The sequence below is a fragment of the Mus caroli genome, unplaced genomic scaffold (assembly GCF_978045245.1).
Source record: "Mus caroli unplaced genomic scaffold, Mus_caroli_1 scaffold_16, whole genome shotgun sequence".
Taxonomy (NCBI): Eukaryota; Metazoa; Chordata; class Mammalia; order Rodentia; family Muridae; genus Mus; species Mus caroli.
The window spans coordinates 20,227,827-20,254,654 of record NW_028227271.1 but is presented as its reverse complement, the minus strand read 5'-3'; the positions used below and the strand labels follow the sequence as shown (position 1 = coordinate 20,254,654).

The 26,828-nt window shown below is 49.1% G+C and overlaps 1 protein-coding gene across 5 annotated transcripts in view; it reads right to left on the bottom strand.

Moving 5' to 3' along the window:
- Window positions 1–26,828, bottom strand: part of Efcab6 (EF-hand calcium binding domain 6) — a 206,172-nt gene that overhangs the window by 122,860 nt on the left and 56,484 nt on the right. For 4 of the 5 annotated variants that reach the window (XM_085831456.1, XM_085831457.1, XM_021183280.3 and 1 more), the window contains 2 exons: window positions 24,199–24,259; window positions 3,336–3,472 (listed from right to left, as the gene is read on the bottom strand). In XM_085831456.1, the coding sequence (XP_085687582.1) occupies window positions 3,336–3,472; window positions 24,199–24,259 (198 nt within the window). The remainder of the gene's footprint in view (window positions 1–3,335; window positions 3,473–24,198; window positions 24,260–26,828) is intronic. The other variant, XM_085831458.1, reaches the window with a different exon arrangement.

Genomic DNA, 26,828 nt, shown 5'->3' with positions numbered 1-26,828 from the left:
ACTTTAGAGACGAATACTGGCCCTGAACAGAAAGGCAGGGTCTCAAAAGGCTTTCTGCAGGGCTTGGGGTGGAGGGGAAGGGTGCGGGGCGGGAGGGATAGCTCAGTCTGTACAATGTTTGGTGTGCCAGTTGAAGATATGACTTTGATCCCCAGAGTCCATAACCACAGAGCTGGGAGATGGACACAGGTGAGTCCTTGGGGCTCACTGGACAACCACTCTACCCTAAGTAATGAGCCTCACCAGCCAGCCAGTCTACCCCAATCAATGAGCCTGAGATCTCACTGAGAAATTCTCCTTCAGAAAACAAGGTGGTCAGTTCTCGAGGAATGGATATGGCTGGCCTCTGGCTTCTACAGGCATGTGTACACACACACAGGCACACACACCCTTGCAGACATACAATGTCTAAAGGTTGTCATAGAAAGAACTTAGACACTAAGCTGTTCTTACGACACTATCCCAGGGACTCCAACTCTAGGCAGCGAGGCCTGGGGTGGGTACACAGCCTGAAGAAAGCAGCAGGCAAGTGGGACTCACAGGAGGCTAAATTTCGGGGGGGGGACCTCCCAGTGAGTCTTTCTAGCATCGCAACCTGGAAAAACACCTTCCAGGCAACCCTAGCACAGGCTTGCCTTCTACAGTTTGATGGATTACAGGGCTGCTCAGAAATGACTTCACACAAATTTAATAGATTCATAGACCTGATGGTGAGGTCATCTTGGGCCTTGGGTTTTGCACAGGCTGAGAGATGCCCAGCAGGTGACTTTCTAGAAGTTGTAACAGGATCCCAGGTCATCAGGACTGGGACTCTGCCCACCGAGATAAACATGTAAGCATAACACGGGCATGCTACACACATTATTACATCATGTCTTCATCCCCATGCTGTGGGGTGGGCTTCTTGGTACCTACATTTCCCACATGTGCATGCATGTATATGGGTGTGTGTGTGTGTGTGTGTGCACGCACGTGCATGTGCATGCATGCATCCATGCATGCAGATGTGTCTGTGTGTTTGTGTGCATGTGTGTATCTGCACAAGCGTGCTGGTGAATATGGGTGGGTGGGCACGTGTGTATGGAGACCAGAGGACAAGCCCCTCAGCTATTGTTCCTCACGTGCTATCACCTGCTTTTGTTGTTTTGTCTTACTGGCTGGAACTCCGCAAGGAGGCTACACTGGCTGGCAGGTGAGGCTCAGAGATCCACCTGTTTCAACCTCACAAACTTTGGGGTTACAAGCACATGCCACCACACCCCCTGTTTCTTTTTTCTTTATTGTGCTTACTGGGGATCAAACTCAGGCCCTTTTGCTTGCAGGGCAGGGTGAGCACCATGTAGTCTGAACTATTTCCCCAGTCCCCCACCCCCTCAACACCTACTTCTTTAAGAGAAAATGGAGTCCTGGCAACACCTTGGTGTTCCAGGAATGGGGATCCAAGCACGGCCTTGACTTCAGAGCCTGGATATTCTTACCACACCAAGTGCCCAGTGCAGATCTTAAACAGAAGGAAGACACTAGACCACACTACTGAAAAAGGCCGTGTGCACCTTGTTCTGAACTGCAAAGGGCAAAGTGGACACCAGGGCAGCCACAGAGTCCCAGTGTCCTCTGGGATTTCCCGCGAGGAAGGCATTAAAGCCCCAGCAGAAATCAGCTTCTGTGTGCATCCATAGGAACTAATTCTATTTCGGGACATTGTTAAGGGCCGCAGTGACAAAGCACCATTGTTTTCGAGGCTTGAAAGAAATCTCGAATAAAAATTTGCGGAGTACTTTATTATTCAATACTTAAGAGATGGGGAAACAGACAGTAACTTTATATATATATAGATTTACTAGGTTGGAGACTGTGGTGCCAAACACAAGGTTTATTGTCAAATAAAAGCCCGCTTTGTTTCTGACGGCCTGTTTCAGAAGAGGCCTGCCTCCGCTCTGTAATTGCACGCACAAAATTATTTAATTTGTTTTGTTTGGATCTTATTCTGGACACTTTCCCAGCCAGAAAAGATATAAAAATTAAAACATCTATTATGCCTTTTATATTCTGAGGTAAGTTATAAAGAGGAAGAAAGAAGAACCCATATTTAAGAGTGGGAAGGATCCATTTATTTGTTTTAAGTCTCTGGTTGCAAGCCCCCATCGGAGCTACCGGCACATGCCCTCTGTGTTTGCTGCTCTGGGCAAAATCCCTCTGCTGCCTGCAGCCCCGATCTTGTCTACAGGAAAGTTGTCAAAAGCCGCAGTGACCCCTCCTAACAGTAGCCGTTAACTCCAGAGCCTTTAACTTATCTCTCTGCCTCTGCAGAAACAGTAGAGGTTTGGTGCTTTGGGAGCAGCCTGCAGGGTCCAGACATCCCTGAGCCACTAGGACATGAGCCAAGATCCACCAATCACATGACACTGATCCGCCTATCTACGTATGTGCACACATGAGTGTGTCCGTAATATGTATTAGGTTTTTCCCTATTAATTTACAAGCACAGTGAGAGGCTGACAGGAATAAGTTAAGGGGACAAGACTGTATAGCATACACTGTATGGCAGAAGGTGCTCAGAACACATGGACTGCTTATTTCAGGACTCTCACTGAGCAGTTTTGGACCAGTGAACTGTGGATAACTGAGACTCCAGGAAGCAGAGATAAGGCCCAGGGCGGGCGGAGGCTTTGCTCAGAGAAGAGGTTGGGAAAAGGGCAGGAAGAGGGCATCCTCTCAGCTGGGCACTTCAATAACGAAACACCACGGGGCCCTCCTCCAGCGCTTCCTACTCAAACCTCACACAGAGCAGGAGCCAAGCATTTGGCCACCCCACCCATGAGTGCTGTGCTGCAGCCGGAGTCAGGAGCAGGTGGTGGCATCTGGCATTTGTCAGGAAGCAGATAAACACTTTGTGTTAGTCCCTATCCTGTCACAACCTGCTGCCCCCAGGAACAATGTCCTCTAGGGAGAAGGATGTTTGAGCCATTACGTGAAGACTCAAAGACTCCAAGGCAGGAGTCCACAGATGAGTGAATTTCAACACTGGCCCCTTCTCCTCTTTGCCCCAGGCCTGGAGTCAAACTCCCAGTGAAATGGAAACACACAGGAGAGGGGCACACACAGGAGAGAATGGTGACAGGGGGCGGAGCAGCAGTAACCAACCCACGCAGATACACAAGCTGGATAGCGGTGCTCACTACTACCTCCTCAAGGAATAAGAGGGGCTAAGGAGCTTTTGAGAATTCATGGTCTCAGGAGGACCGTGGCAGTGTCCAAAATAAAGCCTAGGAGAGAGCTACGGAGGGAGGGAAAGGCCCAGAAACCTGCCACTGTCATTGGATCTTGCCACTCACTTCTCATAATCGCCATCCTGCATCTTTAGGCAGAATGTCTCCAGAACGCGCCTCAGCTCCTGGGGCTGCACCAGGCCTGTGTTGTTGACATCCATGACCTGGAAGACTTTCCTGATGTTCCTCATGTTCCGGAAGATCTGCGGAAGAGAGAGGGATTGGGAAAAGTCGAGAGGCCCGATGGTAAAGCATCAAATGGCAACAATGTGCAGAGGCTTTTTTTTTTTTTTTACTACTTCTTGTAAAATAAAATAAAATGTTTTCAAAGATTCACCACAGTACACATTGCACAATGACATCTTTGGAAGAAAAAAAAAGAAAGAAAGAACATTTTGCATATATTGAGAGTTTGCAAGGCAATTGTCTCAGTAAATGGTCTTAGTAAGTTTGTAAAAAAAAAAAAAAACTCTTTTTAATGTAAAGCAGCAAGTCTCATACACAATTCATTCCATTTTAAGGCTGTATGAAAAACTCTTTTCTGCTAATTGATGCTGAAAAACTAGTCCTGGCATAGCTGGACTTGTGTGATTTTTGCTTTTCATGGCCATATGCGAACTATTTTTACTGCGAGCTGGAAAATCTGACGGTCTATTTCAACCTCCCAATTTTTTTATTTTATTTTTTTTTATTTTTTAAAGATACCACAGAAAAGTTTTGCGACGATCTCTGAATTCAGCAAATGAGTCGCCGTGTGAGATGTTTGGCAGGGTCCTTGAAAAAGATACAAGGATGGGGAGCTGGGTCTCTGTGCCGATTAGACTTCTATGGGGTCATTTGAGCACTCAGAGCCCCGCCAGCAAGTGCTCCCATCCCACCATGCCCTGCCGGCAAATGCTCCCACCCCACCAACTCTGCATCTTCAGATATAGTAACTGAGATCCAACAGGGCTTTACTGACTCAACAGCTCATGGCTAGACAACACGAGACCATCTTTCAGCTGCAGCCTGTCTTTTCATGACCTTCCCCTGAAGGAAGGCTAGATACACAAACACAGTTGTCACTAGAGGAGAAGAGCAAGTGGGAGTAAGAGTCAGATATGGGGTGGGCAGAGGCACGGGCCTTCAAGGTAATATAAACACTTATGGCTAGTGTGGTCTGGGAGGCTTCCTGTAGGAGGTGGCACTGAGCCAGCAGGAGTAACTGACTGCAGAGGACACTGCCAGGAAAGAGAAAAAAGAAGAGAGAAGCCTGGTTCTAGAGGAGCTGACTCCATGGTCAGAGGTACAGATGCGGCCATGTCTAGCCTGGATTCTAAGGGACTTTAGCAAGCCTCGGAGTGGAGGGAAGCACTAGGCAGCAAGTGGGTTCCCCTTTCCTCAAGGCTTTCTCCACAGGTTCCTATGCTGATGAAGCCTGACCTATCCACATGACAGTCCCTCTTGCAGCCTCTCCAGGTCTCTTCAGTCTTTGGCCACTCTGGAGTCAGGAGCTGGGTAGGGTGAGTGGTCTCCTTGAGCCACTTAGAGTCCTTGCCTCTGCCTCACCCTGGCCACTTGTCCTTCCACCCACTGCTTTACCCCTCATGCTGCGGGTACCAGGGCCATATGAGTCCCCGTGTTTATGCCAACCACGCTTCTGACACCTGAGCTCCCTTCCAGAAACCACCGTTCCTACTCAAGCTTTGTGCTGTGCTGGTACCGACGGCCACTGACCCTGCAAAGCCAAGGTGTCTGCCCCTCTGCTTTCTAGATCACTCCCTCCAAAGCCCACCAGCCTCTGTCCCTGGGTCCCCTGCTTACAGGTCCCTCTCCTCTGCGATCTCCTTACCTCTTCTTCCTCTGAGCACCCCTCGAATGTGTAATCCCCCCTTCTCCCTACACCTCCTCAACACTGAATGAATCCTGCCCATGGTCTACCCCAAAGTAAGTGTGTGTTGTGGGGGGATACTTAAATGCAGATGCTCACAAACCCAGAGATTATCAGGTCCCCTAAATCTGGTACAGGCAGTTGTGAGCCACCTGATATGGATGCTGGGAATCATCCTTCAGTCCCCTGCAAGAAGAGTACTGCAGACTCTCATTGGCTGAGCCAGCTTTTCCGCCCCTTTCCTATGCCCCCACAGGAGGCCTGATGCACCTGGAGAGAAACGCGCTGGTGAGTGCGTACTGTTCCCTTGACCCTGGCCCCTCAGTCCACAGAACTGGGCACTGTATTCTGAGTCTTCTCTGCCATGGTAATGTATACACACACACATGCACACACACACACACACACACATACCACATACATACCACACACAGATGCACACACACACCACACACATACATCACACACACACACACACACACACACACACACACACACACCACACACATACATCACACACACACATACACACACACACTTGGGGCGGGAGAAAACATATGCATACATGAACATACATATGCACACATTCCCACGACATTCAAATACCCATTTCACCTTTAACATTTTTGTGCTGGGGACAGAGCCCGGGACCTTGCATATACTAGTCCCCACTGAGCCACCTCCAAGCCTATTCCTATCTTTTTCCACTTCCCAGTCTTGAAGTCCTGCCCCACCTTGCCAAGCTGGCTGCTTGCTTTCTGGAGAGCACAACTGAGTCCAGAGAACACCCAGCTGCCTGTGTGTCACCTGCCAGTGACCTCTCAGATTTCCCAGACTGGAACCGCTCTTCCTCCACCCTCCCACCTCAGGGATGGCAGATCCACTGCCTTTTCTCTGGTCCCCACTCTAATCCAGCCCATCTGGATAGCCCCTCACACTTCCCTGATCTTCTACAAGCCTCCTCAGAAGGTCGCAGGACCCTTTTTGTCCCTGCAGTCCCTCAGAACACATTAGCTGCACTGCAGGAGACGCTCCCTGCTGGGCCTGGTCTAAGTGCTAATGGGTGGAATGTTCATGCTCGGGAAACATTTGCTGGAATAAGTGACCGGATCCTTCCTGGCTGCCTGAGGAAAAAAAGCCATATGCTAGGGAAGCCTTGTGGCCTGGCTGCACGGGTCTCCTCCACCTGACCAGAGCTCTGAGGGCTCTGTCCTAACTAAAAGATGTAGTCCTGGCATTTGCTTGGTGTTGATATGATGAACAACCATCACAGGAGCCCTAGCTGACAAGTGTGAAGTCACATGCTGAGGACCGTCTTCTAATAACCAGAGCATACAGGTGCCTCTGATCACATCCCAGACTGGTACTGGAAACCAGACTAAGCCAGCACATCCCTGGGTCTAAAGATGGAACCCTAGATACCCACAGCAATTGCACCCAGGGGCCAGAGAAACTACAGTGCCTGCTCTGCCGCTAAGTCCTTGTCCACTTCTTCTGGGAACGTGGAGGAGGACAGGAGCGACACTCTGCTTTGCAGTCCCATGGCAACCCAGATGGGCCCTCTGCGTGGAGAGCCGCGAGCCACAAACCTGGCACAGAGCTCGCGCCCACCAGAGGTACCTCTCCAAGTTCCTTATCACTTGTCAGACGCAAGTTTGGCAGCAGCCACAGAAGGGAGCTACAGATGGCGAGACTTCGCCGAGACATCAGAGCGAGGGTCCTGGTGAGGGGGACCGGTCGGTACAGGGTGGGAGAGAACAAGAAAGGAATGAGAAAGTAAACAGCCAAGGGCCGAGCAACAATGACCAAGTCTATTCACCCTTCCCTGCTCCCACTGCCACCCCTAGCCTGCCATTGTGAGAGACTTCTCTGGTACTGGAATACTACCCTGGATAATCCCAGCCTCTCTCTCTCCTTCTTCCTCTGTCCCACCTGTGAGCCCAGCCTTAGCCTTGCTTACAGTAGCAAGCCAGTACACACCTCTCCAGTTCTGGTGTTTTGTGCTAGCCAGGCCCCTCCCTGCCTTCATGAAAGCCTCAGTCACACTGAGCTTGCTCAGAGGGGAGCCAGAGCACACCTTCAGCCTGTTTTGACCACTCCCCTTGTTTCTCTATTTACCCACTGACAGCCTGTGCCCAAGGCTTACTTCTTGTGTGGAACATGGCCCTGCTCTAGTCTAATGTGATGTCCTGGGAGCTCAGAACTTCCTGGACTAAACAGGCTGTAACTGTTGCCCAGAAAGCCCTTCCCTTGCCCTCTGCTCTCCAACGAGGCAGGGTTTGCTTTTCTGTTGCCTTGGGAAAATATTCAGACCAAAAGCTACTTAAGGAGGAAAGGGTTTATCTCAGTCTCTATTTCCAGGTCCCAGTCCATCATTGAGGGAAGTCAGGGCAGGAACTGAAGCAGAACCACAGGGAAACATGCTTACTGGCTTGCTCTCTGGCTCATGCTCAGCTGCCTAGGAATGGTGCCGCCCACAGTGGGCTGCGTCTTCCCATGTCAGTTATCAGCTAAGACGACTGCTCACAGACATAGCCACCGGCCGATCTGATTCAGACAATTCCTCCATGGAGGTTCTCTCTTCCCAAGTGGCTCTAGGGTGTGCCAAGTTAACAATTAAAACCTAACAAGGGATTTTAGAAAAAGGAATCAACCCTACAAAAATAAATGCATTTTTATTAGTTTAAGGAAAAACTAACAAGGGCCGTCTGGTACCTTCTCCAGCTTTCCTAACCATCCTCCAGTTAGTCATTGTTCCCTGATACTGACCTTGGGTTACTCTGTTTGCCCCCCCCCTTAAGAGAAGAAGGACCATGGCCACCCCCTGCCTGACTCTGTTCTGTTCTAGCTCTTCATAAGTTCCAGGAGATCTTGGAGGAGGAGGAGGTACAAATTACAAAAGCGGAGGTGCTAATCCTAGCTGCTCCATCCAAACCCAGCATACTTCTCAGAAAGGAAAAGTGTAGACCTCATATCTGCCCCAACACTCACCTTCCTCTGGCTTACCTCTGTGCTGGCCTCCCTCCCTAATGAAAACCTAACTTTCATGTAGGTATGGGAGCCACTGCCCACCACCCAGTTTGACATACCCGCAAGCTAAACTTGACTTTAGAATTTTTAGACAGTTGTGAGGAAATCAAAAGAAGAATCTTCTTGCATGTCATGTGAAGTAATGTGAATTTCAAATTTCAGTGTTCACAAACAGATGTGAAGGACTCAGCCATGTCCGTTCATTTCCATATTGCTGGGGCGGCTTTTCCCCACCAGGACCCAGGCAGCAGGCAGGAAAGATCCTGGGAACACAAAGACCAGGTACTGTGCAGAGTAAGATCACTGGACACTCTGTTCTCCTTCCCACACCTCTCTTGCAGAGTAGTGAAGACATTTCGGGGAAGATGCAGGTACAGGGAGTATAGAGCATCTAAGCAGACAGCTGAAAGGCAAGTATGGTGGTGTTCCAGGGGCTGAGGCAGTGGAGTGCCACAAGTTTGAGATCAGCCTGGGGTATGTACTATCTTAAAAAAGAAAGAAAGGAAAGAAAAGAAAGAAAAGAAAGAAAGGAAAGAAAAAAGAAAAGAAAGAAAGGAAAGAAGAGAAAGAAAAGAAAGGAAAGAAAGAAAAGAAGAGAAAGAAAAGAAAGGAAAGAAAGAAAAGAAGAGAAAAGAGAAAAGAAAAGAAGAGAAAAGAAAAGAAAAGAAAAGAAAAGAAAAGAAAAGAAAGGAAAAGAAAAGAAAAGGAAAAAAAAAAACAAAAACAGACAAACAAAAGACCAAGCAGTAATATTTTTGCCACTCTCGGGGGTCCACACCTATAATCACAGTACTTGGGAGGTACAGCCAGGAGAGCCAGCATTTCATGGGCTACGAAGAAGAAAGACCCAAACATCACTAGTTACACCTTGAAGTCAAGAGTGTGGAAAGTAGATACCCACCTGTGAGGTTGTACCCAGATGCTATCCCCCACTGTTCCCTTCTCACCACTCATTGTCCCATCCCCTGGGAACAGACCCTTCCCAGCTCCGCCTTAGCTCGCTGAGGCCTATGCAAGGCAGCATGCAATCAATGGGCCTCGAGTTTGCGCTGACCAATATTTTTTTTTTCCCAAAGGAACAGAATTTAAAGTACCATATCCTATAAAGCACTTAGATGACTTTTAAGCAGTCAGTGGAGCTGTGGTGGGAACTGCTGATCAGGGTGAAAGGCTCAAGACAAGGTGCTAAGTGACCAAGTAGCATGCTCTCACATTAAGGAACAGAAACCGGCTGGACCAGTAAGACACTGCTCAACCCCACCCCCCATCTAACACAGCAGAAGCCTAGAGGAGAAGGAAGGCTGGAGCGGATGAATGGTGGCTGGTGTGTGAGTTACTTGTCTTGAGGCTACAATAAAATGTCTGACAAACAATGCAGGGAAGAAAATGCTTATTCTGAGCCACAGTGGAAGGTGACGAAAGTGTGAGGGCGTGGTCACACTGTACCTCTGGGAAGCAGGGGGGCATGAATGTTGGTGATTGGCTGTCTCCTTTCCATTCAGTCCAGGACTCCAGTCCACCGGATGATGCTGCCCACAGTCAAGGTCTTCCTGTCTCATTGATCTAATCCAGACAGGAGCTCATAGGCAGGCCCAGAGGTTATTCCCCAGGTGATACCAGATCCTATAATGCTCATAACCAATAGTAACCACTAGAGATAGTCAAGGGGGTGGGTAGTGGCTATGTAGGCATAGAGGCAGACAGATTGGTGGGTAATGGCTGGCTGGCTGGACAGATAAATGATGCTGGGTGGTAGCTGGGGTATGGAGGCATATAGTGTGTAAGTGGATGGATTGGTGGATAATGGCTGGCTAGACAGATGAATTACAGATAGACGGTGAACTGGTTAAATAGGTGGATCGGTGGCTAATTGGCTGGCTGGATAGATGTATGGGTATTGGATAAATATGTAGATATATTAATAGTGGAATATATTGGTGAAGAGACTGATAGGTAAATCTGACTATATGTATTACATATGGATATATAGGTATATAGGTGAATAATTGGTTAGATTAATGGATTGTGGCTAGATTAATAGATAATGGCTGTTTAGTTAGCTGTTGGACAGATGATGGATAGGTGAAGGATGGATGACAGATGAGTGTATGGGTAGGTGGATGGACAGATGGACTGGTAGCTAGGATGATGGATAATGACTGACTATATGTATGTATGTATGCATGCATGTATGTATGTTTGTATGTGCATGTATGTATGTACTATGGCTTAGGTAGGTAGATAGATGAACAGATGAATTTGTGGGTAGATTAATAGATAGTGGCTAGCTGCCTGCCTGCCTGCCTGCCTGGCTGATGGATGGCTGATGGGTGGGTGGGTGGATAGAATGACAGGTAATGGCTGGCTGACTAGATAAATGGAGAATGGATGGATGATATACAGGCAAGTGGATGTACTGGTGGATAATGGTTGGCTGGCTGGCTGACTGGTCAGATGGATGGATGAGTGAATGGGTAGGTGATGGGCAGGTGATTGAGACACACATAAGGTATAATCTGGGTGATCTAAGGGGATCTTGGAGAGGTGTGTGGCAGACAGGCGTTTCATCTCCATTACGGGAATCTGCCCAGCATCCTCTGGTAGAGGAACTGAGGGAAGGTCTGGCGGAGGGGCCCAGTAATGCAATCTGTGGACGGGTTGAGCAGACACCAGGAAAGGTGGCAATCTGTGCTATGCTGCTCCTCTGGGGCTGCAGGTCAGATGAGAGTACCAAGCATCAGGGGCATATAGGGTGCACCACCAGGCATGGAAGGTGAGGAGGTCAGAGAGGACAGGATTAGGCACCCACACTATTTTAAGGCTCCCCAAGCAAGACCTGAGAACACGAGGAACACATGTGAGAGACAGGACAGGACAGAAGCCAGCCCAGGAGGGCATCCTGAGCTGCTATGTGACAGAGACCTCTAACTCCAGGGCCTGCACTGGCCTGGCTTTTGCCTCCATGTGATCCTGCCAAAGGCTTCCCTCAGTGACAGAAAGGGGAGCTCTGTGTGGGCCTGCAGAGCAGCGTGAGGAGGAAAATCCAACTGCTTCCTATTTGTCCCCCACTGAGCTGCGACAGTTCCATAAACTGCCTGCAGTGGATGCGTTATTACTCGTTATTACTCTGCGGGGCTTTGTTCCAAATGCTTTGTACACAGTGTGAGCTCTGGGAAGAAAAGCCGCAAGCCCAAATAAATACGGCCACCCAGACTTTAGTGTGTGTGAGTGTATGAGTGTGTGTGTGTGTGTGTGTGTGTGTGTGTGTGTGTGTGTGTGAGAGAGAGAGAGAGGGAGAGGGAGAGAGAGAGAGAGAGAGAGAGAGAGAGAGAGAGAGAGAGAGAGAGAGAGAGAGAGAGAGAGAGAAGAGGTATGGAGAGGCCAGAGGATACCTCAAAGTGTCACTACGCAGGAGCCATTCATTTTGGACTTTGAGAAAGGGCCTCTCACTGGCCTGGGGCCATCAGGCCCATGAGCCTGAAGGATCCACCTATCTCTGCTTGCCCAGGACTGCGTCTACAAGCACATATCATCCAACCTAGCTGTAAGCACCCAGACTTTCAGGAGCAGAGAACAGAAACTTTGCTCTCTGGAGCTTCGACTCACTCTACCAGCCTGGTTATGAGGAGGCCATTCTAGAGCAACACTGGAGACTACTGAATCCTTCCCAGCTCTCTGACCTCCTGGCCAACAGGTCCCTCTGCTGGAGATGCCTCTTCCTGCCTAGCTCTGACAGAAGGGGGTCAAGAACTGGGTACAAAGAAGCACGGAGGCACACACACACTCATAAGCATGGGGGTGAGGGGACAGCCTGCAGCCTGAGCCCCACAGCAGGGAGCTGCTACTACCCCAATCTTGGCTCTCTGCAGAGTGCAAGAGAGTGCTCAACAGCCACTGCTGTCTGTCTGCCACCTTTCTGTCACCGCCACCAAACTCATTTCAAATTGAACAAGTGAACATTTTGAAATGAGACTCCACCCCACCCCACCCCCCCAACAAAAAAAAGGATGCCTCTCACAATAAACACATCAATGCTCATTTTCCTTATTATTCTACTTTTGGCTATTTTGTATAAAATCTTTAATTAAAGTTTTTCTTTGAAATTGTCATTATCAACCCAGAAGAAAGGACGGGGGAAGAAAGAAACAACACAGCTGTGCAGCTATGAAGCGCTACTCGGGGCGAAATGAACTGGAACGGAGTAGGCGCTTGACGGTTATGTTCGGAGTTTTGGCTCCACGTTCTCAGCCACGCAGTCTGACTTGTCACTTTATATGGGTTCCATCTGTTTACACTCTGAGGAGTATTGGCTTCCCACCGTGAACATTTCCTATTTACCAGCTGGTAGAGATGAGCCAAACCAGATAGGAAAAAATTAGACCGCATTCAGAGCCTCATAAACACAGACTCTCGACTCAGGGACGTGCGCGCAGGGGAGCAGCGGCCAGGCATCGCTCACCTCTAACAAAGCCCTCCTCTCTCCCTGCCTGTCTGCCTGAGTCCCTGGGCTCTGCTCACTCTGGTGATCACTCCCTCCTCTCCCCACCCCAATCCCCACCCCCCCTACTATGGGCCCAAGACGTTGCATTTCTTTATCGAGCATATGTATACCCCAATTCTACCCAAACTGAAAAGGCTTACATAAAAAGACATCTGAATGAGATCCACGGAAATGGAGAAAAGAGGGCAGACAAAAAGAGAAACGCAAATCAGAGAAACCCAGAAGTTGCAGCTTCTCAGATGGAACAAAGACCTGGTTCTGGGTGTCCCCATAGGGGTGTAAGGAGGGAGGCTGGAGGCCATGCACTCTGCAGCCATGCACAAAGCCTGCACTTCATCTCCATTGCTAAGGCATTCACCCAAGACGAAGGCTTGGAAGACCCATGACAAGAAGCCCACGCCTGTCTACCAAGGGACTCCAGGGTGCCAGGTCCCCGGGAAACATTCCCCGTTTCTCTTCCTTCTTCTTTTAAAAGGTTGTTGCTGTTGTTTTTGTTGTTGTTGTTGATGATGATGATGATGTTAAAACAGTCTCATTATGTAACCCTTGGCAGGCTTGTAAGCTGTAATAGAGACCTGACCTTGAACTAACAGCAATCCCCCTGCCTCTGCCTCCTGAGCCCTGGCATTAAAAGCAAGCACCACCATGCCTGGTTTCCTTTCTCACCATGCCTACATTTAGGGTAGTATCTCTACCCAGGCAGAAAACCCCAGCTCATTCAGGACACAGCTTCACAGCAGGGGAGACTGGGCTGCCACCATACTGGCATCCACTCTTGGCTGCGTGTCATTGGAGAAGGCTCTGCTCAGAAGCAAGCAAGCACACCCAAGGGGGCTCTCAGGAAAAGTTTGCTGATGGGGCCAGCACTGGGTGCTGCCAAGACTTGAGCCAGTCTAATGTCCTGAATATGAGAAGTTCCGAATCCTGTCAAGAACAGACAAGGACAAGCCCTGTCACCTCCCCCAGCATGTCCAAGCAGTTCCTCTGCCTGCCAGCTCCTGGGCAGCACACAGAAAAAAAGAGCGATGCTCAGGCAATGCCTGGGTCTCTGCAGTGATGCTTGTGTCTCTGGAGAAATGCCCGGGTCTCTACAGTGAGGCTTGTATCTCTGAAGAGATGCCTGGGTCTCTACAGTGATGCCTGGGTCTCTGCAGTGATGCTTGAGTCTCTGGAGAGATGCCTGGGTCTCTGTAGTGATACCTATGTCTCTGCAGAGATGCCTGGGTCTCTATGGTGATGTTGGGTATGTACAGAGATGGCTGGGTCTCTGCAGTGATTCCTGGGTCTCTACAGTGATGTTGGGTCTCTGTGAGTCTTTGCAGAGATGCCTGGATCTCTGCAGTGATTCCTGGATCTCTACAGTGATGTTGGGTCTCTGCAGAGATACGTTGGTCTCTGCAGTGATGTTGGGTCTCTGCAGAGATGCCTGGGTCTCTGCAACGATGTTGGGTCTCTGCAGTGATGTTGGGTCTCTGCAGAGATGCCTGGGTCTCTGAAGCAGCTCTTGAGCTGCACCTTGCCAATGTCTCCATAAACTCATAAGACTCAGACAAACCTCCATGAAGAAAAAAAATACGGCAGACTCAGGGGACTGAGCCATGGACCAGGTAAGAGCTAGACATGGGGGATGAAGGGCAAGAAAGGCATGGTGGGGCCCTGTATCTAGCACAGGGAGCTGGATGAACAAGATGGAGGACACGGAGAATGGTGAAGAATACACGATCCTAGGTTCACTCAGGGCACACTGGGCTGGGAATACCTTTGTCGTCTCCCTTCAGCCCCATGGACACTTTTTTTCTAGATAAATGTTCCAGGTAACATCTCCAAACCACACTCTTCCTTGCTACCTTCTTCCTGTTTGTTCAGGCTGAGGAGCCTGTGGTAAGTAGAGGTTCATGGAGTCTTACTCTTCTTCAGGCCAGGCTCAGCCTGGCACCCACTGTGCTCTAAGGCACCCAGTGGTCTTGGTCTTTTTCCCTCTGACAAACCCACAAAACCCACTATCCTTGTCCCCCACTTGGCTTTCACATAACAACAGACACTGCTTTATTCAAAACTAAATCTTATTCAAGCTGATGTGGTGACCAGCGGGGGTGGGGTGGGGGTGGGGAACAGAATAATACCCCTCATCAAGGAAATTTCTCTTCGCAAAAGACACTTCAGAAAGCCAGAAACAATCAAAATGCAGAGTTGTGGAGCCCAGTTCTAACTGACATTTCCACAGAGCAACTCCTGTACCCAAGGCTCAGGGACATTATGGAAGAGGGGGCAGGAGGAGTGTAAGGGCCAGAGGACTGGAGAGTTTGCTGTGAGACTGTGTCTCCTTGGAAGGTCAGATGCTACACCCATAAAGTTTCACCAACATGATTGCCTGGACACAAGCCAAACAAGGATGACTCCAATAAACTTGCTCATGCCGACAGGGAAAGCTCACAAGGCTACACCCCAGACAAGCAAGCACAGGCAACAAAGGAAGGAATGCTGAGAACAGGGGACACAGTCTTTCTCTGGGAGAAGCACACTTGCTGGTTATCCATAGCAAATGGTCAGCCCTGAAAACATACACACATATGTAACATTATACAGATGGAGCAAATTGTACTTATGCATTTGGAAATCTAAGTATATGTATATATGTGTATATGAGTATATGTGTATATGTATAATGTGTATGTATGTGTTATGTGTGTATATGTATGTATGTATGAATGAATGATTAATGAATAAAGAGGCCATGAATTTGAAAGAGAGTCAGAGAAGGTTTGGGGAAGGACATGAGAGAAATGTAGTTATATTATGATCTCAAAAACAAACAAACAAACAAACAAACAAACAAAACAGACCACCATCCTCTATCAGGGCTGTTCTTGCATCGACTTCGTGTATCTGGGGGATAGGGATTGAGTCATAGTGTCACATTACTGGTCACCGCCTGGTCCTCATACACCAGCACACACTGAGTCAATACAGCCTGGTGAAAAAATGTGGCTCTCAGCTTCAAAGTCCTCCTCATAGGCATCCCAATTCCAGTTGATCACCCGAGAGGTTCCCCTTAATACCACACACAGCTACATCTACGCCTTCACACCTCTCCCTGCAGGGCCATGCCCCCATCAGACCTTCAACACAGTCCCACATTAGGGCTTACATCTGGCCTTCAACTACTTTTTCCCTAGCCTTGACTTTGAAGCAGACCTGCCCCATCTGCCTGAGATCACAGGCTGTCTCAGACCATCCACAGTTTTATCTTCTCTCTTCCCAACCATGTCTCCACAATGCCCCAAAGCAGTCTCCCAGGCCATCTTGTCCCCAAAGGAGCTAACCATGTCCACACTGACTCCCGTCTGCTTTCCTCATCAGATGTCCCTACCCACTCCGAGCAGTGCAACCTGGTCTCCATAACCATACCATCTAGTCAGCATTTGCTGGCCATGTGTCAGGTGCCAGGTACAGAGGCACCTGATGTGGTGAAGGCGCCACAGCCGTGAGACATATGTCCATTCACAAACAAACCCTCGTCAGAAGGTCGAGCGTTGAAGGCATGTTCTCAGCATCTCTGAGACTCACTCGTGAGGAGATGGAGAGATATCTCAATGGTTAAGAGCACTTGTTGCTCTTCTGGAGGATCAGGGTGATTCCCAGCACCCACATGGCAGCTCACAACTATTAGGAACTCCAGTTACAAAGGGTCCTTTGACTTCCATGGCATGCATGTGGCTCACAGATTCATATGAAGGCAAAGCACTTATACACATCAAATAAAGATAAATAAAACTTTTAAAAGGGAAGAAGTGGGCCACTCAGAGCTCCTCTGACTATGTGTGATGATTCGAATAAGAATGGCCCCCATAGGTTCCTTCTGTAGTGAGAATTTTGGTTTCTTAAAACGAACAAACAACAAACCCAGAAACAGGACTGTGGTGTTACTTCAATACCAGGTATGGGGACCTGGGGCTGCTTCAGACTGTCCACAGCAGGTGACTATGATTTGTCTCTTGCTCTGGCAGGGGCGTGGTTTTGCCAGCTGCAGATAACTGCTGCCACTGTGTGACATTTGGAATTCTGTGGACTTTTCAGAGGGTGTGTAAATGCTAGGGCCTCGAGGTGAATTGTTGGTTAGCTGTTGGTTGGTTGTTGTTGATTGCTGTTGGCTGAGGTTTGTTAAGTAGTTGTCTACAAAGAAGAAACGAGAATAAACTAGACAGCAAAGTTCAAACTTGACCCAAGGCAAGTTTGATGGTCCTACGACTCCATTTGACATCCCTAACCAACAGGAAGTAGTCTGGCAATACATCACCCCCTTTCTGACCCCTGACTTTATGCAGTGTTAGGGGCCTGATAGGGTGAAAGAAAAAGGATGGAAAAGGAAGAAAGAACAGAGCAAGAACAGTAGCAAGTGCCCGGCTACATCATTTATTTCAGCTCTTAGTCATCACCGAGTGGAACTCTGATAGGATTAGAAGGACTAGGCGGTGTGGCCTTGTTAGAGGAAGGGCGGGGCTTTGAGGTTTCAAAAGCCCTTGTCAGGCCCAGGTTCTTGCTGTCTCTCTCAGCCCATGGATCAGGGTTAGGTTGTCAGCCACTGCTCCAGTGCTGAGCTCCCTTCTGACTCTGTAAGCAAGCCCTCAGTTAGATGTTTGCTTGCTTTTATAAGAGTTGGCTTGGTCAGGATGTCTCCTCACAGCAATAGAACAGTGTTAAGGTTTGTGTACACTTGACCCAGGGAGTGGCACTATTAGAAAGTATGGTCCTGTTCGAGTAGGTGTGGCCTTTTTAAGTAGGTGTGGCACTGTGGGTGTGGGCTTTAAGATTCTCATCCCAGCTGCCTGGAAGCCAGTCTTCTGTTAGCGGCCTTCAGATGAAGCTGTAGAACTCTCAGCTCCTCCTGCAGCATGCCTGCCTGGATGCTGCCATGTTCTTGCCTTTGTGATAATGGACTGAACCTCTGGAACCTGTAAGCCAGCCCCAATGAAATGTTGTCCTTGTAGGAGTTGCCTTGGTCATGGCGTCTGCTCACAGCGATAGAACAATAACTAAGACACCATGCTTCTTAGTTGAGTCAGTGAACAAACAGGAGGAAGGCAGAACAGCCTAGTGTGGAGGTTTGGAAGTCTCCAGGAAGAAAATTGCCCAGGGGCTAAAGAGAAGAGATGAAGACTTTCCCAGCTCGGTGGGTTCAGAATGGCTAAGGGTTACCATGTGTTCTCCCTGGGGAGCAAAACCCATGAGCATCCCCGCCCACAGCCGAATGAGAGCAGATCTGTGGCTCCAACAGTAACTCTGGCTCTCTGCAGCTCACGGTGTTAAAGAGTAAGTGGAGGGGCAGGGCAGGCAGATGCGGACGGCTGAGCAAGACTACAGTGATGCTTCTCCTCTGGACAGCTGCAAGGCTGGACTCCAGAAGAGGTGAATGTGGGTTCCATCAGCACGGGGCCCGCTCCCTGCTCCCCTCCCCCGTGGCTTTAAACCACATGTTGTCTCTTCACTTCTCACTTGAGAACTACTGCTGTACCTTCCACCTGTAAATGTTCCCTAATTTTCTAGCCATCTCTATGAGCCTGGCAAACGACAAGCTCTTTTCTCTTTATCCTCTCACAGAAGCACCGTCTAATGACAGCGTTTCCTAGTTTCCCAGGTGATCAACAATCCCCAGGGAGACCAGCTTGCTCTGTGCCACTCAACACTGGGGTCCAGATACCCCATTCAGGCTGTCCGGTTCCCCACTCTGCGCAAACGCTTGACTATCCCCCACAAACTTCTGTCGGTGCTATTGGCTGGCCATATGTAGGCTAAGTAGCTTAAAAGTCAACAAGATAAACTTCATCTGAAATAACTATAAATTCCAATTGAGTCCTTGATACAGTTTCCTCATGAAGCTTCAGTAAATTAATAATAGATCAACCAAAAATAGCTTCTGGGCTTGACGTACTTTTGGTACGAGTTTCCGATAGAGCGGCAAGTGGTGGCTTTGTGGTGTGAGTTGAGCGTGGAAGCACTGCTCTTCATTTAGCTGCACGGAGGCACGTGGAGGAAGCTGTGACATTATTAATCACTATATTCGGTTATGATTGATGGGCTTTTCTGCGGGGAGGAAGAAGTGCCTCAGATACAATCTGTCCCAACAGCCCTGCGATATGCTAATATTTTCTTCAGATGAAAGAGGAGATGTGTTCAAATCCCTGCTGTAGCCGGCGATTGATACTGGGAGCCCCAGAGGGGCCAAAGAAGCCGGGAGTGGGAGGATGGGCCAGGTTAAGCAGTGACTATAGAAGCCTGTGGGTTTAGCAAATGGCCTCCGTTTCAGCTCGACATGGCTTTCTTGTGTGTGTGTGTGTGTGTGTGTGTGTGTGTGTGTGTGTGTGTGTGTGTTTATGCAGGGGGATTAGTATGCATGCAGGCATGTGAGTGTGCATGTGGAGGCCCAAAGCCAATCTCAGGTAGCCTTCCTCAAGAGCCACCCATGCTTTTTTGAGACAGATTCTCTCGCTAGGACCTGGAGCACACCAATAGGCCAGGCTGACTGGCCAGTAAACTGCAAAAACAACCCTTCACCTGCCCGGCCCTGGGATTTGCAAGCATGTATGACAGTGATCGGTTTTTTTACATGGATCTAGGGACTGAACTCAGGTCCTCATGCTTGCAAGGCCATCTTGCTTCTCTAGATGAGCCATCTCCCCAGTCCTAGCTGTAACTTTGTAAATGCCCTTTTAAAGGAAAGCTCACCTGCCTAGGAAGGGCGACCTAACCCTGACTCTGGGCCTCCTCCACTGGGGTAGCGAAGAACAAGCAGGCAGCTCACTTGAATGATTCTCCAATTGCCTCTGAAATGATGCAGGCTGCATCCTACAATTCTGAGGCACCAGGGTAATCCCATCAAAGCTGTGTGGGATCACTCGGTGTCCAACAGACATGCTAGTCACAGCTGACTGGGTCGACCAGATGTTCCAGCATCACAAATACCCAAGTCCTGGAATCCTTTCTACTTCTGAGAGTTTCTTTAACTTGGAAAGCCACACAACGTAAACAGCCGAGGCCTTTGGCTGTTTTTTTTCCTTTTATGCCTCCTTAACTGTATGACATATGCTTGAATTCCAGTCTTCAGTTCAGAGCTGTTTTTGTGTGTGGCAGGTTGAGAAAGGTCTGGAGTCCTGTCTGTTCTTACTGTGTGCCTGAGCAAGGCAGAACCCTTTGGGGTTTCTCAGCTATCCTCTATACACGACTATTAGTGCTTCTCACCCAGGGGTAAGGTGAGGTTTTCTTCTTAGCCTTGTCTTCCATCCCTTCCGCACCTCATGTGGGGATCCACAGATGACAAAACAGAGCAAAGACTGACAATGTTCCTAGTCTGACCATGCACTGACATTTCCCTCTTTTGGTCCTACTGGAGCCCTGACTTTAATATTGTCAACTAAGTCTGAGGTCTTGGACTTATCCAGCACCCCAGGATGGTGCTGGAACCTGGAGGACAGACTGGGGCAAGGGGCTGGGAGGGGGTGGGAAAGGGCCACATGCCAGAGAAAACACAGGGGGAAAATGACTGCTTCACAGACAGGTGGTCTCACGGGCAGAGCAGCTTTGTCTACCACTGTGGTGGAAGCAACAGAGGCTGCTCTCTGATGAGAAGTGACCCTGGCTAGAGACTTGACCAGGTGTATGTCTGCTGAATGCAAAATCAGCCACAGCACATTTGCTGAGAGACTCAGAAAGCAGGGTAGCTCACGATGGTGATAAGGAGGCTGGAGTTGGGGCTTCTTCTCCACCACAGCTGTGTTCCCATGGCCAGGCTGCTCACCCCTTTCTCAGTTTCCCCCAGGGATGAGAGTGGCGCTCCTTTGTGAGAATCTCTGGAGACAGGTTCAATAGAATGAAGCGCCTAGAACAATCGTAGTGAACGCTCGGCCTCTTACCCGTACTGTGACTAGAGCTGGCCAAAGTCACACACTGATAAGAGTCCCAAAGAAAACCAACCACTGGGCACTTTCCCAACTCATCCCTTCTCTCCTCCCCCTCAACAACCTTGCCATTCTCTTTGCTGTGGTTTTCCTAGGTGGCCACCTGACTCACAGAAGGGAGCCTGCTACCACGTGAGAGGCCACACAGAGCTGGCTTAGGCTGCTGGCGGGGACCAGTTCGTTGCCAGGCTGAGGGCGTAAGTGGCTGAGAGGAACTGTGAGTCAGAGGAAGACACTCCCCGTTGTGTCCTAATTGCTTTCCTGTCGCTGTGATAAACTGCTCTGATCTAAAAGCTACTTAAGGAAGAAAGGGTCTGTTTGGCTCCCAATCCCAGGCTGCCGGCCACCACTTTAGGGAAGTCGAGGCAGGAACTCAGGAACTGGTCATACTCTTTGGCCAGTCAAGAACAAAGAGACTAAACACACTCTTGCCTCTGCTTCTGTTTGGCTTGCTTTCTTCATTCTTCCTCAGTTCAGGGCCCAGCCCCGTGGAATGGTGCTGCCTCCTGCGTTCTATGTGTGCCTTTCCACCTCAGTTAACATCAAGGCAATCCCTGATAGACACACCCACAAGCCAAGCTGGTCTAGATCATTCTTTTTTTTTTTTGGTTTCTTGAGACAGGGTTTCTCTGTGTAGCCCTGGCTCTCCTGGAACTCACTCTGTAGACCAGGCTGGCCTCGAACTCAGAAATCTGCCTGCCTCTGCCTCCCAAGTGCTGGGGATTAAAGGCATGCACCACCACTGCCCAGCTCTAGATAATTCTTAAGACTATCTTCCCCTGTGATTCTAGGTTGTATCAAGATCAGTTCAAACCTAACCTGCACACCTTGCTTTGGAGCAACTCATTGGAAGAATGGAGGAAGTGGCTTTGAAGTGTTTCACTTCAAGTTCAAGAGGCAATTAGATAGAGTTTCCTCTCCTCCCTCCCTCCCACGCCCCCCTCACCTTCTTCTTTACTGCCCCCCTTGCCCTGTCCTCTCTTCCTAGTATTGAGAAGCAGAGGTTAACTGGCCCTCATCTAGAAAAATATCACTTATCTGTGTGGCCAAGAAAGTGCCACCTAGTATCCCATTAAGGGTTTGACATGGAGAAACGGCCTCTCTAGTCATCAGAGGCAGGGAACATCCATCCACTGGTTATACTAGGGTCTCCACTTACGTTACTCCTCTTGTTGTTGCAGTGCCATGGTGAATCTCAACATGGAGACAGGAAAGCAGGGCAACGCCCGCCTCCTCGAGGAAACCACCAGGCTGCCTGTAGCTCTCCAGAGCCCACTGCCTCCCTAGTCTTCAGGAATAGGGAACCTGAACACTAGAGAGATATAGGAGAGTCTCAGTGACACACAACCAAAGGGCCTGCGTGTGTGCGGTCCAGGAAGGATTCAGGGTGAGTGGAGTGGCCCTGAGTATAGACTAAATTTGAGTCCAGACTAGGTAGAATCTTCTGAAGATGCCCTGAGAATGCCCTCGGCTGACATGGGAGCGGCACCTCTCCACACAAAACCACCCAGAAAAATCACTGAATTGAGACAGAGCTCGGGAATCATCCAGCCGAGAGTACGCTCTGGCTGACAGATGAAGGCAAGACCTGAATGCCCACGGGGTCACTGAATAATGAGGGTAGCCATGAACATACTTTGGAAAGTCTGAGTCAGAAGGCAGATGTTGACAAAGCAGCTATCAGATCACCTTTACCATGGAAAATAAAAGGGCATTGCTGGCCCTGGGAGCCAGCAAGTCTGCCCAGTTGTCAGATGCTGGTTTCAGAAGGTTAATTCATTTGCACATGAGCAAATCTGACCTCCAGGTTCAGAGGCATGTGCACATCTTCTTGGCTCTCATAAGCCATGTGTGTCTATAGTTAAAACATGGGTGTGCTTTCATTCCAAACCCTCTCTCCCCCAGCCCTGGAAGGGAGTCACAGAAAGTGCCTAACTCTACTAATCCCATGGCTGTCTTCTTAGGCTCTAGCATGATCAGGTAACTCCTACCTGATCAGGGAACTGAGCAAGGACTTATGGGTCAGCAGCTGGGTCTGCTCAGTGTGGTGGCCCTATGTGGGGTGCACAGTGGAAGAGATGCATTATGTGGTTTTCTGGGCTCTGCCTCCCCTCAGAAAGAAGCTGTGGCTGGCAGCTAGCCTCCACTCCAAGCTGCATGGCTTCCTCATGGGTGGTATGTCCTTCAAGGTGAGCACTGTTGCCTCAGTGACACATGATTAAACTTAGTAACAAGGCCTTGCCTGAGGCCACCTGGCTGGAAGGTGGCAGTGCCCTAAGAGAGGAATTGGTCCAGGATGGAGTCTAAGGTTAGCTTTGCTTGGTACAATCGGAGTTGTAGATAGAACTGGAGTGGTGATGTCTACTGGTGAGAACACCTGGCCAAGTGTCCCCAGCACTCCTGGAATGGAGTATGCTGTCTGGCTTTTACCCTCATAACCTAGTCCAAACCCATAACAGCGTAGACTCACTCATTCACAGGCGGTTTCCATGGGGAGGAAGCCAGACTCAAAAAAAAAAAAAAAGCCAAAGGCTGGAGAGTGCAGATCCCCGCTTTCAGATGTGACCACAGGATGGGGGTGGGGAGACTGCTGTTGATAACTGACAACCCCCACCCATGTCCACAAACTATGGACTCTTAGTAACATCTCCTATGTACCCAAAAGCTGTCGCAGTGGGGATGACCATCCCAAACAGTTGGCTTTCCAGCGAGCATTTTGTGATAAATACACCTTATGGGGGAGACAAATAAAAGACAAACCTAAAACAGATAACTCCTGGTACCAAGTGCTTCTAACAGAATAACCCGCAGGCTGGCTACACAGGGGTCCGGGCCAGGCTCCAACTCGTAACAACTCATGCGACTCAGGTTTGGAGCTACACAGTACCCTGAAACAGACAGGACTCTTCTGCTGTGCACGGGACAAGCCAGAGGACTGGAAGCCAACATTTTATGGGCCCTCTGGTTATTTTTGAGTTTGAAATATATGGAAGTCTCAGAAGAGTTCAAAAAAGAAAGAAAACGTGTCCAATTTCAAACCAACATATTGAATCGAGTAAATTAAGCCACGATTCTCAAACTGCTCACGGAACTGACAGGCTCTGATGCATTTTAAAAAGGCATCTCAGCTCCAAGCCTGGTATGGCATCCCCACCCCCGCCCCACAATCCTGAGGCCTAACCAAGTGGCAGAGCGGTTCTAACTCCTCCCGACAGCTCACACCACGGTGGCTCCCGGGGCTCAGTGACCCCTCACTGGAAAACCCCCATGCTTGGCGCTGGCTGGTTATTTTCTCTATGCTGCCATTTATGGCTCAGGAAAAGTCATGTCCTCATCCTGATGAGAAACTCAAGTCTGACACAGAACAGGACAGGCAGCTGGCTGACACAGGTCCCCGAGTTAACACAAGAGACAAGATCACTGTCAAGAGCCACAGTGCAGCGTGGCACGTGGGGGCGCCAGAGTGCACACGCACCACCTTCCATCACAGAGCCCGCATGACTAGAAGCCCTCACTAGGGTCACCAGCCTGGGCCGACCGAGTATGGAGTCAAGCATCTTTTTAAATCCCTGTTACCTTTTCAGTGAGTTGGACTTCTTTGAGTGTTCGTCTGTTATCTACCTCGTTTTCATTTACCCTTGAAAATAAAATAAAAATAATTTTTGTTAACATTTTTTCCCCCTGAACAAATGCTGACATTGGACCTGCATAGCACTAAGTGGCAGGCTTTCTGAGTCACTTCTCCAGGAGCAAGGGCATCCCTGAGCCTCAGTTTCCTCATCAATAAAGGGAAGTACCGCATCTACGGGATCTATCATCTTCAGGCGGGGCAGGGGGACTTGATGCATACCAGGCCTCACTTCAGCTGAGCCCACAGCACCCAGCCTGGATGATACTGCACTTCATCCTGACTACAGTAGACTCCAGTCCTCTCTGACCCCAGTAGCCTCTTGGTAAAGGACTTCTGGGTCACCGTGTGCCTGAATCCTACTTGGTTCCATCTGCCCTTCCTCTCAGCTCTCCTGGGGTCTGCAGCATCTGTGTAGCTACTAAGCTTTCTTTAAGACTGACTGCTGCGGTCAGGTGCTGAGCAGAGAACAAATAAGTCAGAGCCTGGGCCCCTCTCCTGAGTACCAGTTCTCCATCCCCTCCTACGTAACCAATCCAGGCTGGGGTAGTAAGCAGGACACCATCCCACCGAGTGACAGCCACAGATGGAAAAACAGGAGTGCGGAGTGGTTGGGTACCAGGGAGAGGATAATGGGGGGGGGGAAGCTGGAGGTTGAACAATGGGTAATCTTTGGGGTGAAGATAATAAGAGGCTTGTACTCAGGTGTCATGTGACCAGAGACCCTTGAGCTAAAGGACACCACAGCTCTCCTGGCCACACAAAGGGGACATCAGGCGTCCCTGGGACAGGTGCTCAGCATACAGGAGTCAGCATTGAGCAGTTGGAGTTAGATGGATGGGTTAAAGACACACAAGGGAAGTTTAGAGACAGTGGAGGAGACAGTGGGGTGTTATGGGCCATACAAGGGACTATCTGAGGGACAGTGAGGTGCTTGGAGCGTCTCACATCACTTTATGTGTGTGCGAGGAAGCCAGTGCTGAGAGCCATTCAGGTCTGTGCCCACGTTAAAGACAGGATGGGTCAGCAACCCAATTTTGTGTTAACTGTGTTAATGCAAGCTTAAGACGGCTTTAGTGACATATTCAGTCGATGAAAACTACTGTTCATAGGATGTACTTAAGAATTAAAGAATAAATATCGATAAGGAGCGTAGAATAGCACAACTTTTTAAATCCTTTCTCTTTTCCCCTTTCTGTGTGCCTATACCTACGTTTTCCCTAACGGGAACTAGAGTCAATCTTTGTCTTTTGAGCAAACCGTTTACAATGATTAAGTCTTATAACGTGTTTCCTATAACCGCCAGTTACTCTTAACTCTCTGTGGGGAGAGGATTTCCATCTTTTCTCCTCAACTCTTTACCCTTCTACCAAAGCTATCTTCATTTTTAAAAGCCAGTAGCTGGGCTCTATCCCACCTGCAGTCTACGCTCTTTACCTGAGGGTTTACGCCCTGTTACATCACACATGACATACACAAGAGTTTGGGGCTGACAATCTGCTTCATGCTCTTTATTTTTACCACTTGTTCTAGATTTCTCTCTCCTTTCTTATTTCTAGGTTAAATGTTTTAAAAAATCATTTCCTTTCCCCCTGTCTGGAAGTTAAACATTTGCATCTATGGTCTTTCAGCTGGCCTAACAGTCGCAATGTACAGATGTAAGACTTCTATGTGTAGAGTTAAAGCACTCTTGTCAGAAACAGGCAGAGCTCAGATGACTGACTCAGTCCATCCACTCTGTCTCCTGCCTAGTATTTGAACTCCAAACCTTTTATTGAAGGCACAGACATGCTGGGGCCACTTGTCCAGCCAATCCCGTTTCCACTTACTCGGTGTCACAATGGTCACTGTTTTCTGTACTGTCCCTAAAACCTCAGGTCTTCCAGCCTGATCATTTTTCTTTGGCCTCTTCTATACTGCTGAGCCAGCATCTCAGATTAGCTGCCCACCTTCACAAATGAAATTTAAACTATTTTTACTTGGCCCCAAGTCTTTATTTTGTAACATGTTTCCCGCTCCCTTTTTTTCTTGAGACAGGGTGTTAGAGGAACCCGAGCGTCACCTACTCCTCTCCTTCCTCCACCTTAAGTACTGGCTCCATCTCACCTGCCCAGACTGAATTGGCTTTGGAAGCACTCAAGTTCAAGAAATGCTCATATAGCGGGCTTCCTTTCCTCCACATGGGCCCCTCTCCTGATGGATCTGAACTGTGGCCTCTGCGGCAAACAGCCCATTTTCCCTGCAAGCCCCACTTCTCTCAGCCACCAGCCTTTGTTCTTCACGTCTTCTGTGGCGAGGCTACCTGCCTGGAACCAGGTATGTATCCATCTGCCCTTTGAATCTGTGCTCTGCTAATGCTGCCTGCTTCATCCATTTGAATCTTGGTTGCCTGAGTGGGGGAAGCAACTCCACATTATGAGACCTATTCCCTGACAGGGAATTCAGCTTCAACGTAAGGATTATACTCCAGAAACGTCCTCAGAACTCTGTGGTTAGTTGTCAAAGGTGGAGCTCAGAGTGCTTTTTAAACATCACCAAGATCGGGGTGATGTTATACGTGGAAGACCATTACAATTCA